Source organism: Thunnus thynnus, chromosome 11 (assembly GCF_963924715.1).
Source record: "Thunnus thynnus chromosome 11, fThuThy2.1, whole genome shotgun sequence".
Taxonomy (NCBI): domain Eukaryota; kingdom Metazoa; phylum Chordata; class Actinopteri; order Scombriformes; family Scombridae; genus Thunnus; species Thunnus thynnus.
In genome coordinates this window covers 28,437,767-28,455,157 of record NC_089527.1, presented here as the reverse complement: position 1 = coordinate 28,455,157, position 17,391 = coordinate 28,437,767, and the positions used below count along the sequence as shown (strand labels likewise).

Here is a 17,391-nt window from a genome sequence, read left to right as displayed (position 1 = left end):
ATTAATACTGAAGCATCAGTGTTAGAGCAGCATGTTACTGTTGCAGCTGCTGGAGGTGGAGCTAGTTTCAACTACTTTATATACAGTTAGCTAGTTTAGTCCAGTGGTTCTCAACCTAGGGGTCGGGCCCCTCCAAAGGGTCAACAGATAAATCTGAGGGGTCATGAGATGATTAATGGGAGAGGAGAGAAGAAAAAACAAAGTTCTGATACACAAATCTGTTTTCAGACTTTTTCTCTAATCTTGGATTTCTGGTGAAATATTGGATCATATAAACATTTATTGAAATGAAAGCATGTGAGAAGTTTAGAGGGAAAAATCACTAGTTGGTGGAACTGTTACCAACTCATAGACATCTGAAATGCGACCCCGACTACACACTGCTTTTTGTAAGACGTCAAAAGTCAAAAAGGTTGGAAACCACTGGTTTAATCTTTTACAGTGTGTTGGATTTTAAAAGCTTGTTATATTATCCATTGTGACAAATCTTCATCTGAAAAGTGACTAAAGCTGTCAAATAAATGTAGTGGAGTAGAAAGTACAATATTTCTCTCTGAAATGAAGTGGAGTGGAAGTATAAAGAAGCATTAAATGGAAATACTCAAGTAAAGTACAAGTAACTCAAAATTGGACTTAAGTTCAGTACTTTAGTAAATTAATTATTTATTACTCAAGTTATTTTCCACCACTGGTTTCCCTCATAGATAATACAAAACAGTTACATCAACTTACCATAATTCGTTGGGGGCCTGAACACTATAGACCCTTCAGTGTATAGCATGATGATGTCTAAATGACCGCCCAATGGGATCCATTTGACGCAAGCTCTAGCTGAGCCGCCAATGCTGAACCCTTAAGCCACATGATCTCAGGTTTCCAAGTACGTATGCTTCACTTGCATTTGGAGTGTTCTGTAGTATATTAGTCACAACGCTGTCCAGGTCTTGATTTGATAATACTGCATATCTTAATGGTTCAACTCCCAGAGTTTGTCTATGTCTGTATAGGGTTCTTTGACTGATTCCAAAGCATGATGCAATTCTCTGCCATGTCATACCAATGGACACACAGAGAGAAATCTGTTTGGCAGTTATGGTGTATCGGGGCTGACCTGGATGGCCAGTCAAGGTTGTTGGGGGTATCTAATTGTTGGTGACATCAGTGGATCAATGTCTGCATCAAGTTGCCAAAACATCTATACAATGATTCTAGTAGGTTACTGACATGATAATCATCTCTGGACACAGCAAGAAATGCAGATAGAGTTCATGTATGATCCTGGAGCAGTCTATAAAGCCTATAAAGTTTAGACTTGAAAAACAAAAAGGATCAGACAGACATACATTGTGGTTGAAGTACTCAAAATTCAGCAAGAGCACATGCACATCCTAGTGTGGAGTCTTTCTGTTTCCTTCAGATGACAGGAAGGCCTTCCTTCTTAACTGTAATACTCGTATTCACCACTGAACTGTTATATTTCACAATATTATATGTGAGCATTCCAGCTAGTATATGAGCACATTTTAGTTGTATGTGTGAAAGTGTTTCAGTAGTCTATGTAGAAGGTTTCACTAGTTTTTATGAGAGTTTTTCAGTTGTGTGAGTAAAAGTATTTCACTCGTATGTTTGTGAGGTTTTCAGTATAGTATGTGGATGAATTTTGTTTCATATGTGTATGTGAGAGGAAAATTTTCCGCTGTGTATATGAGCACATTTTACTATTATGTGTGAAAGCTTTTCACTAGTTTATGTTATAGGATTTCACAATACTATATGAGAGCATTTTAACTGTGTATATGAGCACAGTTAAATCATTTTGATAATTTGTTCAGTTGTAATGTTAGTTTGAAAGAGACGATACTGATTAGTGTGAAGGTATTTCTCCAAAGTAATATTGCACTGGTAGGAGAAATGTGGTCTACACAATGATATAATTTCAACCCATTTAAAGGTTTACATAAAATGCCATAAATATGGAACTATATGGTAGGGGCTGGAGCTGAATCTGAAAACAGTATTCGGAAAAGCACTAGTGGGTTTAATGGGTTATATAGTGGGTTTTTAGGAATAGTTATTTTGTACAAATATTTTAAAAATTATTTGTTTTTGGGAAGAAAACCCTATGTGGGAACCGTCCTTTGCTAGACTATTTCACTGTGATTTGCAGTGGTGAAATTTTCATCCTCTACAATGTGCAAATAATAGCCTATTGTCATTTTGGAGCCTAGCTAAGAAACCACTTCCAAATTTCTCAGTTGAAAGCCAGTACTGCAGATCCCGGTGAAATATAGTCTAAATATGAACTTTCAATCAACATCTTCAAATAGTTGGTGAAAATCTTCCACTTAGAACCTGTTTTGAACGTCTTTTCACCTGTGACCATAGCCATTTTTTAAATATCGTTTCAACAGTAAAATGCTCACTGGGACAGCACGTTGAAGATGGTGGTGTGCTTGCATGGGCAGGGCCTTCACTAGCACATCATAAACCTCTTCTTGTATTATTTTCCATTCAAGTCCTGAAGTCAAAGCTAGATATTTCACCGTGACATCAGAGCTCACCTGAGATTGATTTTTAATAAATTGATCCCTATTTTTAGAACAGGTTAGTTGGCTATTTTATTTTTTTAAGAAAATTGAAAGGAAAACTGAATATAGACCTATGGAATTACACTTGAAAATAGGGTCCAAAATTCTGAAAAATACTGAATGAAACATATTTACTCTACCCCGATGACATCACACCTGCACCATCTTTTGTTTCAAGCCCACAACACAGATCATATGTATTGGTGTATTGTATTGGTTCCTACAGCAGGTGTAGGAACCACAACGCAAAACTCTAATTATATAAACAATACACATTAAAGATGTCATATTGGTTTAGACTGAAGTCCAGCAGGATACATAATATACAATATGATCTACATTGTGTCATAAAGCCCAATATTACATTCTACAATTAAGTCCACATGCAGCTGGTCTATAGACACAAAAGACAGTTCTGGGGAACCTTAATGCTTGGAGGTGGAGGTTGTGATGGATGGTAAGTGTACAAACGGTCCTGTCTAACAGTCAACGTTGGTTCCTTTGAACCATGAAGATAATCCTTCCTCAACTCCAACCAAGTAGTTTTAGTTAAGTAAACAAAAGAACAGCCGTCTCTCATGTCAAAGCCACATGGTTTGCTGACCCACCCGTCCACCTGAACTCTTCCTCAAGTCACTTGTACAAACAACCAGTGCTTTTATTTTTCTGGTGAAGACAGTCTCAGATCTCATCCAGTAGATTGTCTAGATTGAGATACAGGATGTTCTGTTTCATTGTTAGAGTTGTTTTCTTCACTTAGTGCCTATTGAATACAGCATGAGAGTGTGGTGAAAAGACAGATCATCTTTTAACCAAGTTCAGTTTTGAATGAATGAAATCCCCATCTGTAGCTGACCTCTCACATCCCAGTAGAACAGGGTTTTTCTGCACAATTAATGATAAAAGAAACAAACACTGAAAAAAATTAATTGTTTAAAAAGATTTTAATTGTTGTGGGTGATCCAACTCAAGGGTTTCATTATAGAGCCACAGCAATCCTCAAATCTACCTTTAAATCATATCATTAACTTCTTTTCAATTCAATTTTTAAAAAGATTTTAATTATTTTCATAAATGTATAAAAAGCCACAACCAGTATCAGCTACCAGCATTACAAAGGACATCATGACAAACGTCTGACTCCAGTACAGTGCTTATATGTTGTAATTGACTGACTTTATATTGACTCATCTGTTGAATAGTTTTGGTTTACAATTCATCTAAAATAATTTGATAATTTTCTCACAACAGCAAGTGTTTCCTGAGTGAAACCACTAATTATCAAGAAAAATTCACAAACACTGATGGCCTCTGCTGAAGAGATCTGTCAGCTGCTGAACACACTTCATTTAAAAATTTTCAGGAAAGCGTCATTTGATGATATAATAAGACATAATTACACAAAATCTATATTACATTGTTTAATTATGATATGAGGGATGTCATAAGAAATGGTCTCAATCAGGCTTTTTGCAACTTTCAACTATCATGAAATCTTTAGCTAAGACATTAATCAAAATAAAGGTTTTTATGAATCTGTTGCATTTTGCAGAGGTTTGATTTGTTTTATCTGTCTGCTTCTTTTAGTTGTTTGAAACATTGGAAATTGGTTAATGAAGCTCTTCTGGCAAAAGCCGTAAACATCTAATTTATAGAAATCTCTTTAGAAAGGCAGAGCAGAATCAAAAGGTCATCAGCACAGCAGAGAAAAGTTTTAAATTCACACACATACAAACTGATTTGCCTTTTGCAAAATCATAGTTTGCTTTGAAAAAGCATTTTTACATATTATACACCAGCATTTTTCTCACAGATCCACCACAGAGAAGCATCACACGACAGATCATTCCAGTTGTATTCAGTTTCCTTGCCCTACCTGATATGTACACAGTCCTCTTCACCGACCTTCGGAACTCCATTTCCATTATCAGGCTGATTTCTCTCCCAGTAACTACAGGTCAGTGAACAAGAGAATCGTGACACTTAATCTCTGACATGAACACAATCCTTCACTGGAACATAAGAAATTTGAATGTGTCTCATTCTATTCATTGTACTTATTCTTCCTGGCAAGAAGTAGGGTTGTAAATAATATTTCTTCACAAACATCACAGAATGGAATTTATTCTATCTTGCATGATGTGCCTTAGTATAGTTTTGAGCTATAAAGTAGCAAATTGAACGGGGCTGCAGGTTCACTGTAGTATTTTTCCTAAATATAAATTTGCAGTCATCAAATAGCAACAAAGGAGCCTCCTGTATAAATAAACACCCCCATAGTGTTCTGGTCATCAGTTACAGTACTGTACAGTTGGTGAAGTGTAAAACTTGACTGTGGACCAGAAACTCCGTCTCAGATGCACCATGAAATGGTAGTTTGGTTTGATTTTTTTCTCATGATTATCATTTTGCACTGATGATTTAACCAGAAAAGCTTCAGACCAACCTGGAACTGCCAGTCACCTCACATTGTCTGTGATAGAAGATCTAATACATATCACCAACCTCTAATATACAGCAGTGTTTGTGTATGTTGTCAATAAACAACGAACTGAAGCCAAACCTTAAAGTCAGTGGTGTTCCATCAATCCATTTCCAGGTTCCCTCTTTGTCTCTGTCAGTCAAACCAATCCAACTATGTACCTCAGTGAAGGTAGACAAGAATGTCTGTTTTCAAAAAAGGGAAAAAAGTCATATTATTTATATTGTTGTTTGAACAACAATATGCAGTTTACATAGGATTACTCTGAACATATTTGATAAAAATCCATTTAACTATTATTATTATTGAAATATAATAATAATATAATCATTATCATCATATTTTTTTCTTGTTTGATAAACTTAAATTTTAGATTCATTTAAAAAAACTTTTTTGAGGTGCCCTTTTGTTTTTTCAAAATCTCACTTGTACAGTCCTTCTTTAATCCTTTAATGCATTATGGGTTGTTGTGTCTTGTTATTTGTACAAATAGATAAACTAAAGAAAAAAAAACAAAACAAAACAAAAAAAATATTGACAGCACAAAGCTTAGTAGAAGCTAGTGGTGTAACGGAACGTAGTTGATCTGTGATCTGTATGAATCGCCTCCCACAGTTCAGCATGAATGTGAACCGCGGATAAACTGCAAAATGTAATGTCTCATTGGAGACAAAGTAAACAAACTGATGTAGCTACAAGTCATGGACAGACAGCGTGTCACTAACAGGATTTTGAAGAGCAACGACCAAACCAGCATCTAGTGGGTCCGTAGTGACATCTGCAGCTATGTTAACATGATGTTTAATGTGCTGCAGCTGAGCAGCTAATTAGTGATCTAGCTGCTGACTGACATTAACGGTGCACTTTTCCCTGGTGAATGTTTGTTTGGCGGCTCATTCAACAAGCTAAACTGCAAAACAAGACGTGTGCTCATGTTTGTAAGTTATCATCAAGTTTTGATGATGTGGACACAGGCTATTTTTTCATTCACTACCATGTTTAAAAGAAAAAGGTATCATGCCTCATATTGCATTTTAATTTAACAATTTCGTACTGAATATTTGATATATTTTAAGGTTTTATTTAAACATTGGAGATTTTGAATATTTTCACAGAAGACCACTGGCAAAAGTTCCTTGCTTTAAGTCTTTTACAGAATAAATGGAAAGCAAAGTTATATTTGTCTCCTTTTTCTTTTTTTCTCTTTTTCCGAAAAATGATCCGATCCATGACGCAAAACCATGATACGATCTGAACTGTGAGTTTTGTGATCTGTTGCACCCCTGGTGGGAACTGATTCCCCCAGACTGACCTGTATTTGTCCTCATTTACAAGCACATTTATGTAGTGACTGCTAGTGTTAGCACTATTTGAATACTTATTAATAACTATTTTTATTTATAAACTTCATCTTTCTCAAGAAGGAAATCAGGAAATAAGAAATGTCATTAAATTGTGCATAAATTACTGTATACAGAATTCCTGTTGCCAGATATCATCAAATTTTTTCTTAAACTGATACACAGATCTGTACTGATTAAATACTTACAGTGTATGAGTGACTGCTTCTGGAGTTTGATTAAAACACCGTGAAAGGTTAAAAGAATGTTAGCTAGCTTGCTAAAGATGGAATGAAATACTTTGATTTTAAGGCAAATGTGCAAACTTAAGAATACCAGCAAAACATGCTGAAGAGCAGCACAAGTTCATTCAAATCATTTGAATTATTGTTGTCAAGGTGTTGAACACCAATGATCCATGAAAATAAATAAATTAATTAATCAATAAGTAAGTGTTTTAGCTTTTTTCAAGGTACAGGAAGATTGTAATTAGGTACAGTTTCTTTGCAAACATTCAAACAAACAGTCTGTACCTGTTCTTCAGTGCTGTCTATAACCACCAGATCTGCTCCTTTCTCTCTGCAGTCCTGTCTGCCTGTGAACCAGGAACCAGACTCACTTGAGAGGAAATAACAGGAACATCCTCCATCCTCCATCCTGCAGGACAAGTTCTGTCTGTAACACACAACATTAGAAATTAGACAAGAATCAAGTCTGTCTGTTTCCAAAGTATGAGAGTTAAAAAGATACATATTAAGCACATAATTGGTTCACCATATTTTAGTGCATGACTCCTACTGTGAATTACATAACATGTGACTAGAATTGACTTGTTGATATTCTACCAACTATGGAGCATTTCTGGTGCTGGGGGAAGGGGGGAGGTAATGGGACAGAGTGCACAGTAAACTCGGCAGCCACACGTTTCTCTGTTCTGTATTTCTCTGTTTTGTGTCGTCAGGTTAAGCTAACCCATTGTTGCTAACTTTGGAGCTAAACTCCTTCACTTTTCCAGCATTTGGAGAAACAACACAGACTTTTTGGCATTTATGAACTGACACACTGTAGTCTGTACTGTACTGACAACTTACTACTAACCTTTTTCTCTGCCCCGCTCACATCCACCGTCACTTCTCTGCCCCTTCTCTGCCCCTTCTCTGCAAACATACTCCTTAACGGAACCACGCGACCAGAGGTTTCCCAGGCAACGACAGAGATTGACTCACGTACCGGAACAGCGCTGCACAGAGACTCCCAAACGCTATCGGGATACCAAGTATTAAAAAATATTTTTTTTGGCCTGGCGGGGGTTCTCGTTGTGTCATTATGGAGAAACAGTACAGTTAGACCTAGCAGTCTCCATTAGGTTGGGCGAGTTCGAAGTTGTGAAAACAACAACGTTTTCACAGGTAATTTGTTAGTCTGTCCCTCCCGCCACAGGAAATAATGGATTACTCCTGGAAAGCTATTGATGTAGCACTTTTCTCCTTATGAAAATAACACAGAGATTATTCGACCAATGAGAATTTAGTCGGACGAGAGCATATCGACCAACTAATCGACTAGTCGACCAGCAGACTACAGCCCTACTGTATAATTATGGTTATAAGCACTCATAAATATTCATAATGCTTTATAACGATAATCATAACACATTATAAAGCATTATAAAGCATTTTATAATTATAGATAATACCTGAAACAATTCTACCTTACCTGTAGCTGTATACTTTACTTTTATGTAAATATTTGATCAACAAAAGTGACTCCTTAAAAAAAATAGGTGCAAACCCTGCACTGGAGTTAAAACTTGGTAAGTCTCAATATTTAAAAGCAATATTTCAGTAAAAAATCAGCAGTCTTACCTCTGTCTAAAGTCATTTACAAATAAGATAGTGTCCACTAATGTTCCTGTTATCTGCCACCAACACCACTATTCCTCCCAGGTGTCAGGCTCCTCATTCACTTCCATTCATTTTGAGGACCAAGTCCTCAAAATAAGCAAGTTTTTAAACAAGAAAAATATGACCATAAAGATTAAGATTTTAATGTAAAGAAATAACTGTCACAAGTCAGTAAGTCTTCACAAATGTCATGTGCAAATATGTGCTTGCAGGTTTGACACTTACAAGTGACAATTAGGAGGAAATGGATTTATTTAGACTCTGTAAGACTTTACTAAATATTTGAATGTATAAAAACATCATATTAAAATACTCGACTAAAACTCCTCTCAAGCTGTAAATCAGATGCCAGTTTGAAGAAATCCTTTAGTGTTACGGTGGTAAACTGGAGGTGTGTGTGTGTGTGTGTGTGTGTGTGTGTGTGTGTGTGTGTGTGTTTTCTCACTCTCGTCTTAACAGAAACTCATGTTTGCTTTGAGAAGGGTCTACGTTACACACAGAGATATGTGGTAGAGACACATCTGCTGACTGCAGATACATCTTACAGAACTGTGAGTACAGAGAAGCACCTAACCACATAATCTATTTCTATTTATGTTTTCACCAGAGTACTTCTGTATTAAAGAATATATGTGTGCAGTGTCCACACTTACTCAGCCTGTTCCGCTCTTTAGTCTTTTCAATGATGCTGGCGTTCAGCAGGTCTCTCTCTTTAGTCATTTCAATGATGCTGGCATTCAGCAGGTCTCTCTCTTTAGTCATTTCAATGATGCTGGTGTTCAGCAGGTCTCTCTCTTTAGTCATTTCAATGATGCTGGTGTTCAGCAGGTCTCTCTCTTTAGTCAGGTTGGCTTTTACAGTGGAGAGTTCTTCAGCTGAATGCTGCACTGAGTAATGGTCTGAAATCAATCAAGAGGCAGTCTTATGTTTTATAAAAGATCTAAAATAGCAAATAAATAAAAAGTCAGTGCATGATCAGTAGACTAATGGGTGGTTTGGAATAAATTTCTTTCTATCTATGGGCCCTTTTTTGGATTCATATTGAAATTGCTTAAATGCCAGTCACTGCTCCTCCTATAAAGGGATCTTACTATTTCATATGTAACATCCTCATTATATACTTAATATGCCATGCCTTTTGAGAATGCCACTCATGAGATGATGTATGTTCACATTAGTGAATATAATTTGTCAAAAAAATAAAAGTAAAAAAAAACTTAAATAATAATAAGGGACATGTTTCTACAACATTAAATATAAAAATAAAAAAATAGTTACTTTATCCACTCAAGTCAAAATATTTCCTCATTTTGGCCCGTCATTGTGACCTGTGTGAAAAATTAAGTTTTACACTTCACTTTCACAAAATCATATTCACAAAATATGGAAACGGTTTTTTTTCTTCATATATACATATCTTTGTAAATAAAATGGAAGAGCTACATTGAGAAAAAAACGATAATACAAAAAGAAAATAAGAGAATGGAACCAAGACAACACAAAATATAAACTCAAATAAACATCCTGGTAAAGCATTTTTTGATAATAGTCCTACATGATCACTGATTTCTGAATGTTAACCAGACTCACAGTGGACACCGAGGCCGATGAGTCCAGCCAGCAGGAAAACACTCAGCAGCCCCAGACAGAGAACAACAGCTCTATAAAATCTCCTCTCTGAGCTCCTCGGACCTGAACAGAGCAAAGACCAGTGAATCCAATCAATCATACAACAGGATTAATGACAGATTAAAACATACTACTCACAGCTCAGCATGTCAGCCTCTCTGTCTGACTGAACATTCTTACTTGTCTGATTTGCTGAAGGTCTTGAATCAACAGGTTTCATACGTTTAACATTGACATAGATTTGCTCCATCACTCAAATGGATGTTTTGTTAAAGATGAAATGCTTGTTGGTTTCAGTGTCTCTGTCTTTTAACTACTGAGGAAGTCACCAAGGTGGAGGTGTTAGGTACCACATGTTGAATGTGGTGTCTGTGACAGCTCTCTGCTGTCTTCCTTGAAACAGGATTGTTATAGTAAAACACACCAAATTACAATTATAGAGGATTAAAGACCCTAAATTTACAGATTATGTTTTTACCACAACGTAATTTGTTACTGAACGTATTTTTATGAGGGGCCGTTAGGGACACTATTCAGAATTACTTGCATATACATGTACTTTTCCTCTCACATACACATATGAAACCAGACTCATTCACATACTATACCAAAAACCACAAACACATACAAGTGCAATGCTTTTACATACACAACTGAAACACTCTCATGAAAACTATTGAAAAGCTTCCACACATACTAGTACAGTGGGCTCATATACGCAGTTGAAATGCTCTCATAAGGTATTGTGAAATCCTTTTATATAAACCATTGAAAAGCTTTCACATTCACTATTGAAGAAAAAATTGTATGATGCCATTTCAGTCTGTTGTATAAGAGGATTTCAGTTAAAACAGAAGGCATTTCAGTTGAACTGGAAGGTGATTGAGAAAAGAGAGCGCATGTTTGTTGTTTGTTAGTCACACTGATGTCTGCTCAACAGCCTGCAAGAGGCAGGGCGTTACTTAACAATCAGGCAGCAACCGACTGTTGCAACTCCAGGTGTGGACACGCTGGACAGTCACGTAGCATCGCTCTTCCCATCCCGCCAGTGTAGCAGCGTGCCACTGCCAGCTGCAGCTCCAGTCAGGAGAGAATGTGTACCATGTTATCAAGCGCAGCAGTTCTTCAGCACATGAACATCACGCACGAGGAGAAGGTAATTATAAATAGTCGGGAGTTTGAAATGATCTTTTATATTTCTGTCCTACATTATTATTATATCAGGTTACACTTAACTCTATCTGAATACTTGCATGTCCAAATACCAATCAGAAAAATGATTATCTGAATATTTTGATATTCAGGGCCAGGCCTTACTTACTCTATAGCTTAGCTTGATATATTTATAGAACGGCAATCATTTCCAATCTTATGTATTAACAGACCGTTACCCATTATTTCCCCTTTGTCAGGGACTGTGAACCAACCCTTCCTGCTGCTAAACGTTATATATTTCCTCTCTTTATCCGCCAAGATATGAAAGCAACGGCAAAAAAAGTAGCAGTAGTTTTATAATTCGGTGCTCTTTCAAATCTTTGCAGGCAAACAAGAGGAAATATATAACGTTAGGCAGCGTGGGGATGGTTCACAGCCAGAGGAGGGTCGATAAGGGGTGACGGTTAGTATTTTGCTCTTGTGAAACTTGCCATACTTGATTTATTAGATATATCAAATTATTTATTACTGCACTATTTACTATTTGTTACTGCAATTGCGATATGATTTGTAATATAAGAGGGAATGATAATTTTGGCTGTGGTTGTTCCACTGGATTATGAATTCTGTAACTGCCCTTTCTATTCTTGGTAAATAAACATTATGCAGACAAAGCAGATGTAGTACATTCAATGAATCCAGTATATCCTGTTTCTCCATGAAGTTAAAAATGTTTATAAAGTGTCTTCATACAACTCTATTGAGTTCTGCCCATAATCTCTCAGTCCTTTGGTTGTGTGATAACTCAATGACTGTTCAATCCCCTTCATTCCAACATAAAATGAGCAACCTGTATATTTTCCATACTGTGATCACATTTGACCCTTAAGGGCAAACCAAAGTTCTTTACTCCTCCTAAAAACAATTAAAAGACACTTGAGGCTCTGTTGTTAAATAAGCACCATAAGTATATAATAGTCAACACAGCCATGAAAAACCATCCGCCACCGAACCAGCTTGTGGTTGACATCAAATGCCTGTTGGGAGATATACACTACATTAAAGAAAATATATACTTAAAGCTTACCAACTATATCAAAGTGTTGTTTACCTCGGTGGTGGAAGAAGTATTCAGGTCCTTTACTTAAGTGAAAGTACCAATACAGCAAGGTAAAAATAAAAGTAAAAATCCTGCATGAAAAATCCAACTTTAGTAAAAGTATTATGAGCTTGATGTAGTTAAAGACTGACTGACTGAGTGACTGATATATTATTATATATGACATCATTAGTATTGAAGCATCAATGTGTAAGCAGCATGTTACTGTTGCAGCTGCTGGAGGTGGAGCTAGTTTCAACTACTTTACATACAGTTAGCTAGTTTAGTCCAGTGGTTCCCAACCTAGGGGTCGGGCCCCTCCAAAGGGTCACCAGATAAATCTGAGGGGTCGTGAGATGATTAATGGGAGAGGAGAGAAGAAAAAACAAAGTTCTGATACACACATCTGTTTTCAGACTTTTTCTCTAATCTTGGATTTTCGATGAAATATTGGATCATATAAACATTTATTGAAATGAAAGCATGTGAGAAGTTTAGAGGGAAAAATCACTATTTGGTGGAACTGTTACCAACTCATAGACATCTGAAATGTGACCCTGACTACACACTGCTTTTTGTAAGACGTCAAAAGTCAAAAAGGTTGGAAACCACTGGTTTCATCTCTTAACAGTGTGTTGGATTTTAAAAAAGCTTGTTATATTATCCATTGTGACAAATCTTCATCTGAAAAGTGACTAAAGCTGTCAAATAAATGTAGTGGAGTAGAAAGTACAATATTTCCCTCTGAAATGAAGTGGAGTGGAAGTATAAAGAAGCATTAAATGGAAATACTCAAGTAAAGTACAAGTAACTCAAAATTGGACTTAAGTTCAGTACTTTAGTAAATTAATTTATTTATTACTCAAGTTATTTTCCACCACTGGTTTCCCTCATAGATAATACAAAACAGTTATAAGTCAACTTACCATAATTCGTTGGGGGCCTGAACACTATAGACCCTTCAGTGTATAGCATGATGATGTCTAAATGACCACCCAATGGGATCCATTTGACGCAAGCTCTAGCTGACCCACCAATGCTGAACCCTTAAGCCACATGATCTCAGGCGTCCAAGTACGTATGCTTCACTTGCATTTGGAGCGTTCTGTAGTATATTAGTCACAACGCTGTCCAGGTCTTGATTTGATAATACTGCAAATCTTAATGGTTCAACTCCCAGAGTTTGTCTATGTCTGTATAGGGTTCTTTGACTGATTCCAAAGCATGATGCAATTCTCTGCCATGTCATACCAATGGACACACAGAGAGAAATCTGTTTGGCAGTTATGGTGTATCGTGGCTGACCTGGATGGCCAGTAAAGGTTGTTGGGGGTATCTAATTGTTGGTCACATCAGTGGATCAATGTCTGGCCTCATGTTCATGCAGCAAGTTGCCAGAACATCTATACAATGATTCTAGTAGGTTACTGACATGATAATCATCTCTGGACACAGCAAGAAATGCAGATAGAGTTCATGTATGATCCTGGAGCAGTCTATAAAGCCTATAAAGTTTGGACTTGAAAAACAAAAAGGATCAGACGGACATACATTGTGATTGAAGTACTCAAAATTCAGCAAGAGCACATGCACATCCTAGTGTGGAGTCTTTCTGTTTCCTTCAGATGACAGGAAGGCCTTCCTTTTTAACTATAATACTCGTATTCACCACTGAACTGTTATATTTCATAATATTATACGTGAGCATTCCAGTTAGTATATGAGCACATTTTAGTAGTATGTGTGAAAGTGTTTCAGTAGTCTATGTAGAAGGTTTCACTAGTTTTTATGAGAGTTTTTCAGTTGTGTGAGTAAAAGTATTTCACTCGTATGTTTGTGAGGTTTTCAGTATAGTATGTGGATGAATTTTGTTTCATATGTGTATGCGAGAGGAAAATTTTCCGCTGTGTATATGAGCACATTTTACTATTATGTGTGAAAGCTTTTCACTAGTTTATGTTAAAGGATTTCACAATACTATATGAGAACATTTTAACAGTGTATATGAGCACAGTTAAATCATTTTGATAATCTGTTCAGTTGTAATGTTAGCTTGAAAGAGAGACGATACTGATTAGTGTGAAGGTATTTCTCCAAAGTCATATTGCATTGGTAGGAGAAATGTGGTCTACACAAAGACATAAATTCAACCCATTTTATGTTTTACATAAAATGTCATAAATATGGAACTATATGGTAGGGGCTGGAGCTGAATCTGAAAACAGTATTCGGAAAAGCACTAGTGGGTTTAATGGGTTATATAGTGGGTTTTTACGAATAGTTATTTTGTACAAATATTTTAAAAATTATTTGTTTTTGGGAAGAAAAAAACTGTCTGTGTCACAGGTGTATTAAGAGCTGCAGGTCTGTGTGTCTGGTAGAGCTGAGCTTTGGCTGAGTGGTCAGAGCCCTTGTCAGTGTTTGGGGGGACTGGGGTTTGAGACCCTATGTGGGAACCGCCCTTTGCTAGACTATTTCACTGTGATTTGCAGTGTGAAATTTTCATCCTCTACAATGTGCAAATAATAGCCTATTGTCATTGTGGTGCCTAGCTAAGAAACCACTTCCAAATTTCTCAGTTGAAAGCCAGTATTGCAGATCCCGGTGAAATATAGTCTAAATATGAACTGTCAATTAACATCTTCAAATAGTTGGTGAAAATCTTTCAATTAGAACCTGTTTTGAACGTCTTTTCACCTGTGACCATAGCCATTCTTTAAATGTTGTTTCAACAGTAAAATGCTCACTGGGACAGCATGTTGAAGACGCCAAGCTTCCAGGCATCCTGACCATAACGGAGCAGACTACAAGAGTTGGCCGGGGGGTGGAGCACGCCCAGAGTTGAGGGAAAAAAGACGACCCCGGGGACGTAGCTAATGAGTTCAAAGCCTGATTGAGATAAGTAACGGAAAGACAGCTGGCTGCTAGAAACTTGGTGGTGTGCTTTTTCTTGCATGGGCAGGGCCTTCCCTAGCACATCATAAACCTCTTCTTGTATTATTTTCCATTCAAGTCCTGAAGTCATGGCTAGATATTTCACCGTGACATCAGAGCTCACCTGAGATTTATTTTAATAAAGTGATCCCTATTTTTAGAACAGGTTAGTAAGCTATTTTATTTTTTTGAGAAAATTGAAAGGAAAACTGAATATAGACCTATGGAATTACACTTGAAAATAGGGTCCAAAATTCTGAAAAATACTGAATGAAACATATTTACTCTACCCCGATGACATCACACCTGCACCATCTTTTGTTTCAAGCCCGCAACACAGATCATATGTATTGGTGTATACAGCAGGTGTAGGAACCACAACACAAAAGTCTAATTATATAGACAATACACATTAAAGATGTCATATTGGTTTAGACTGAAGTCCAGCAGGATACATAATATACAATATGATCTACATTTTGTCATAAAGCCCAATATTATATTCGACAATTAAGTCCACATGTAGCTGGTCTATAGACACAAAAGACAGTTCTGGGGAACCTTAATGCTTGGAGGTGGAGGTTGTGATGGATGGTAGGTGTACAAACGGTCCTGTCTAACAGTCAACGTTGGTTCCTTTGAACCATGAAGACAATCCTTCCTCAACTCCAAGCAAGTAGTTTTAGTTAAGTAAACAAAAGAACAGCTGTCTCTCATGTCAAAGCCACATGGTTTGCTGACCCACCCGTCCACCTGAACTCTTCCTCAAGTCACTTGTACAAACAAGCAGTGCTTTTATTTTTCTGGTGAAGACAGTCTCAGATCTCATCCAGTAGATTGTCTAGATTGAGATACAGGATGTTCTGTTTCATTGTTAGAGTTGTTTTCTTCACTTAGTGCCTGTTGAATACAGCATGAGAGTGTGGTGAAAAGACAGATCATCATTTAACCAAGTTCAGTTTTGAATGAATGAAATCCCATCTGTAGCTGACCTCTCACATCCCAGTAGAACAGAGATTTTCTGCACAATTAATGATGATAAAAGAAACATAAAGACACTGAAAACAAATTAATTATTTAAAAAGATTTTAATTGTTTTCATAATTACATAAAAAGCCACAACCAGTATCAGCTACCAGCATTACAAAGGACATCATGACAAACGTCTGACTCCAGTACAGTGCTCATATGTTGTAATTGACTGACTTTATATTGACTCATCTGTTGAATAGTTTTGCTTTACATTTCATCTAAAATAATTTGATAATTTTCTCACAACAGCAAGTGTTTCCTGAGTGAAACCACTAATTATCAAGTAAAATTCACAAACACTGATGGCCTCTGCTAAAGAGATCTGTCAGCTGCTGAACACACTTCATTTAAAAATTACTTTCAGGGAAGTGTCATTAGATGATATAAGACATAATTACACAAAATCTATATTACATTGTTTAATTATGATATGAGGGATGTCATAAGAAATGGTCTCAATCAGGTTTTTTGCAACTTTCAACTATCATGAAATCTTTAGCTAAGACATTAATCAAAATAAAGGTTTTTATGAATCTGTTGCATTTTGCAGAGGTTTGGTTTTCTTTTATCTGTCTGCTTCTTTTAGTTTGAAACATTGGAAATTGGTTAATGAAGCTCTTCTGGCAAAAGCTGTAAACATCTAATTTATAGAAATCTCTTTAAAAAGGCAGAACAGAAGCAAAAGGTCATCAGCACAGCAGAGAAAAGTTTTAAATTCACACACATACAAACTGATTTGCCTTTTGCAAAATCATAGTTTGCTTTGAAAAAGCATTTTTACATATTATACACCAGCATTTTTCTCACAGATCCACGGCAGAGAAGCATCACATGACAGATCATTCCAGTTGCCAGACCTGATATGTACACAGTCCTCTTCACCCCACTGCGGATCTCCATTTCCATTATCAGGCTGATTTCTCTCCCAGTAACTACAGGTCAGTGAACAAGAGAATCGTGACACTTAATCTCTGACATGAACACAGTCCTTCACTGGAACATAAGAAAACTGAATGTGTCTCATTCTATTCATTGTACTTATTCTTCCTGGCAAGAAGTAGGGTTGTAAATAATATTTCTTCACAAACATCACAGAATGGAATTTATTCTATCTTGCATGATGTGCCTTAGTATAGTTTTGAGCTATACAGTAGCAAATTGAACGGGGCTGCAGGTTCACTGTAGTATTTTTCCTAAATATAAATTTGCAGTCATCAAATAGCAACAA

At 36.6% G+C, this 17,391-nt stretch overlaps 1 protein-coding gene across 1 annotated transcript in view; it reads right to left on the bottom strand.

Annotated features, from left to right (window-relative positions):
• Nucleotides 1-16,193: 16,193 nt before the first annotated feature.
• Nucleotides 16,194-17,391, bottom strand: part of LOC137193091 (CD209 antigen-like protein C) — a 50,161-nt gene continuing 48,963 nt past the window's right edge. The window contains exon 6 of the mRNA XM_067604282.1: nucleotides 16,194-17,095. Within this exon, the coding sequence (XP_067460383.1) occupies nucleotides 16,948-17,095 (148 nt within the window). The 3' untranslated portion in view covers nucleotides 16,194-16,947. The remainder of the gene's footprint in view (nucleotides 17,096-17,391) is intronic.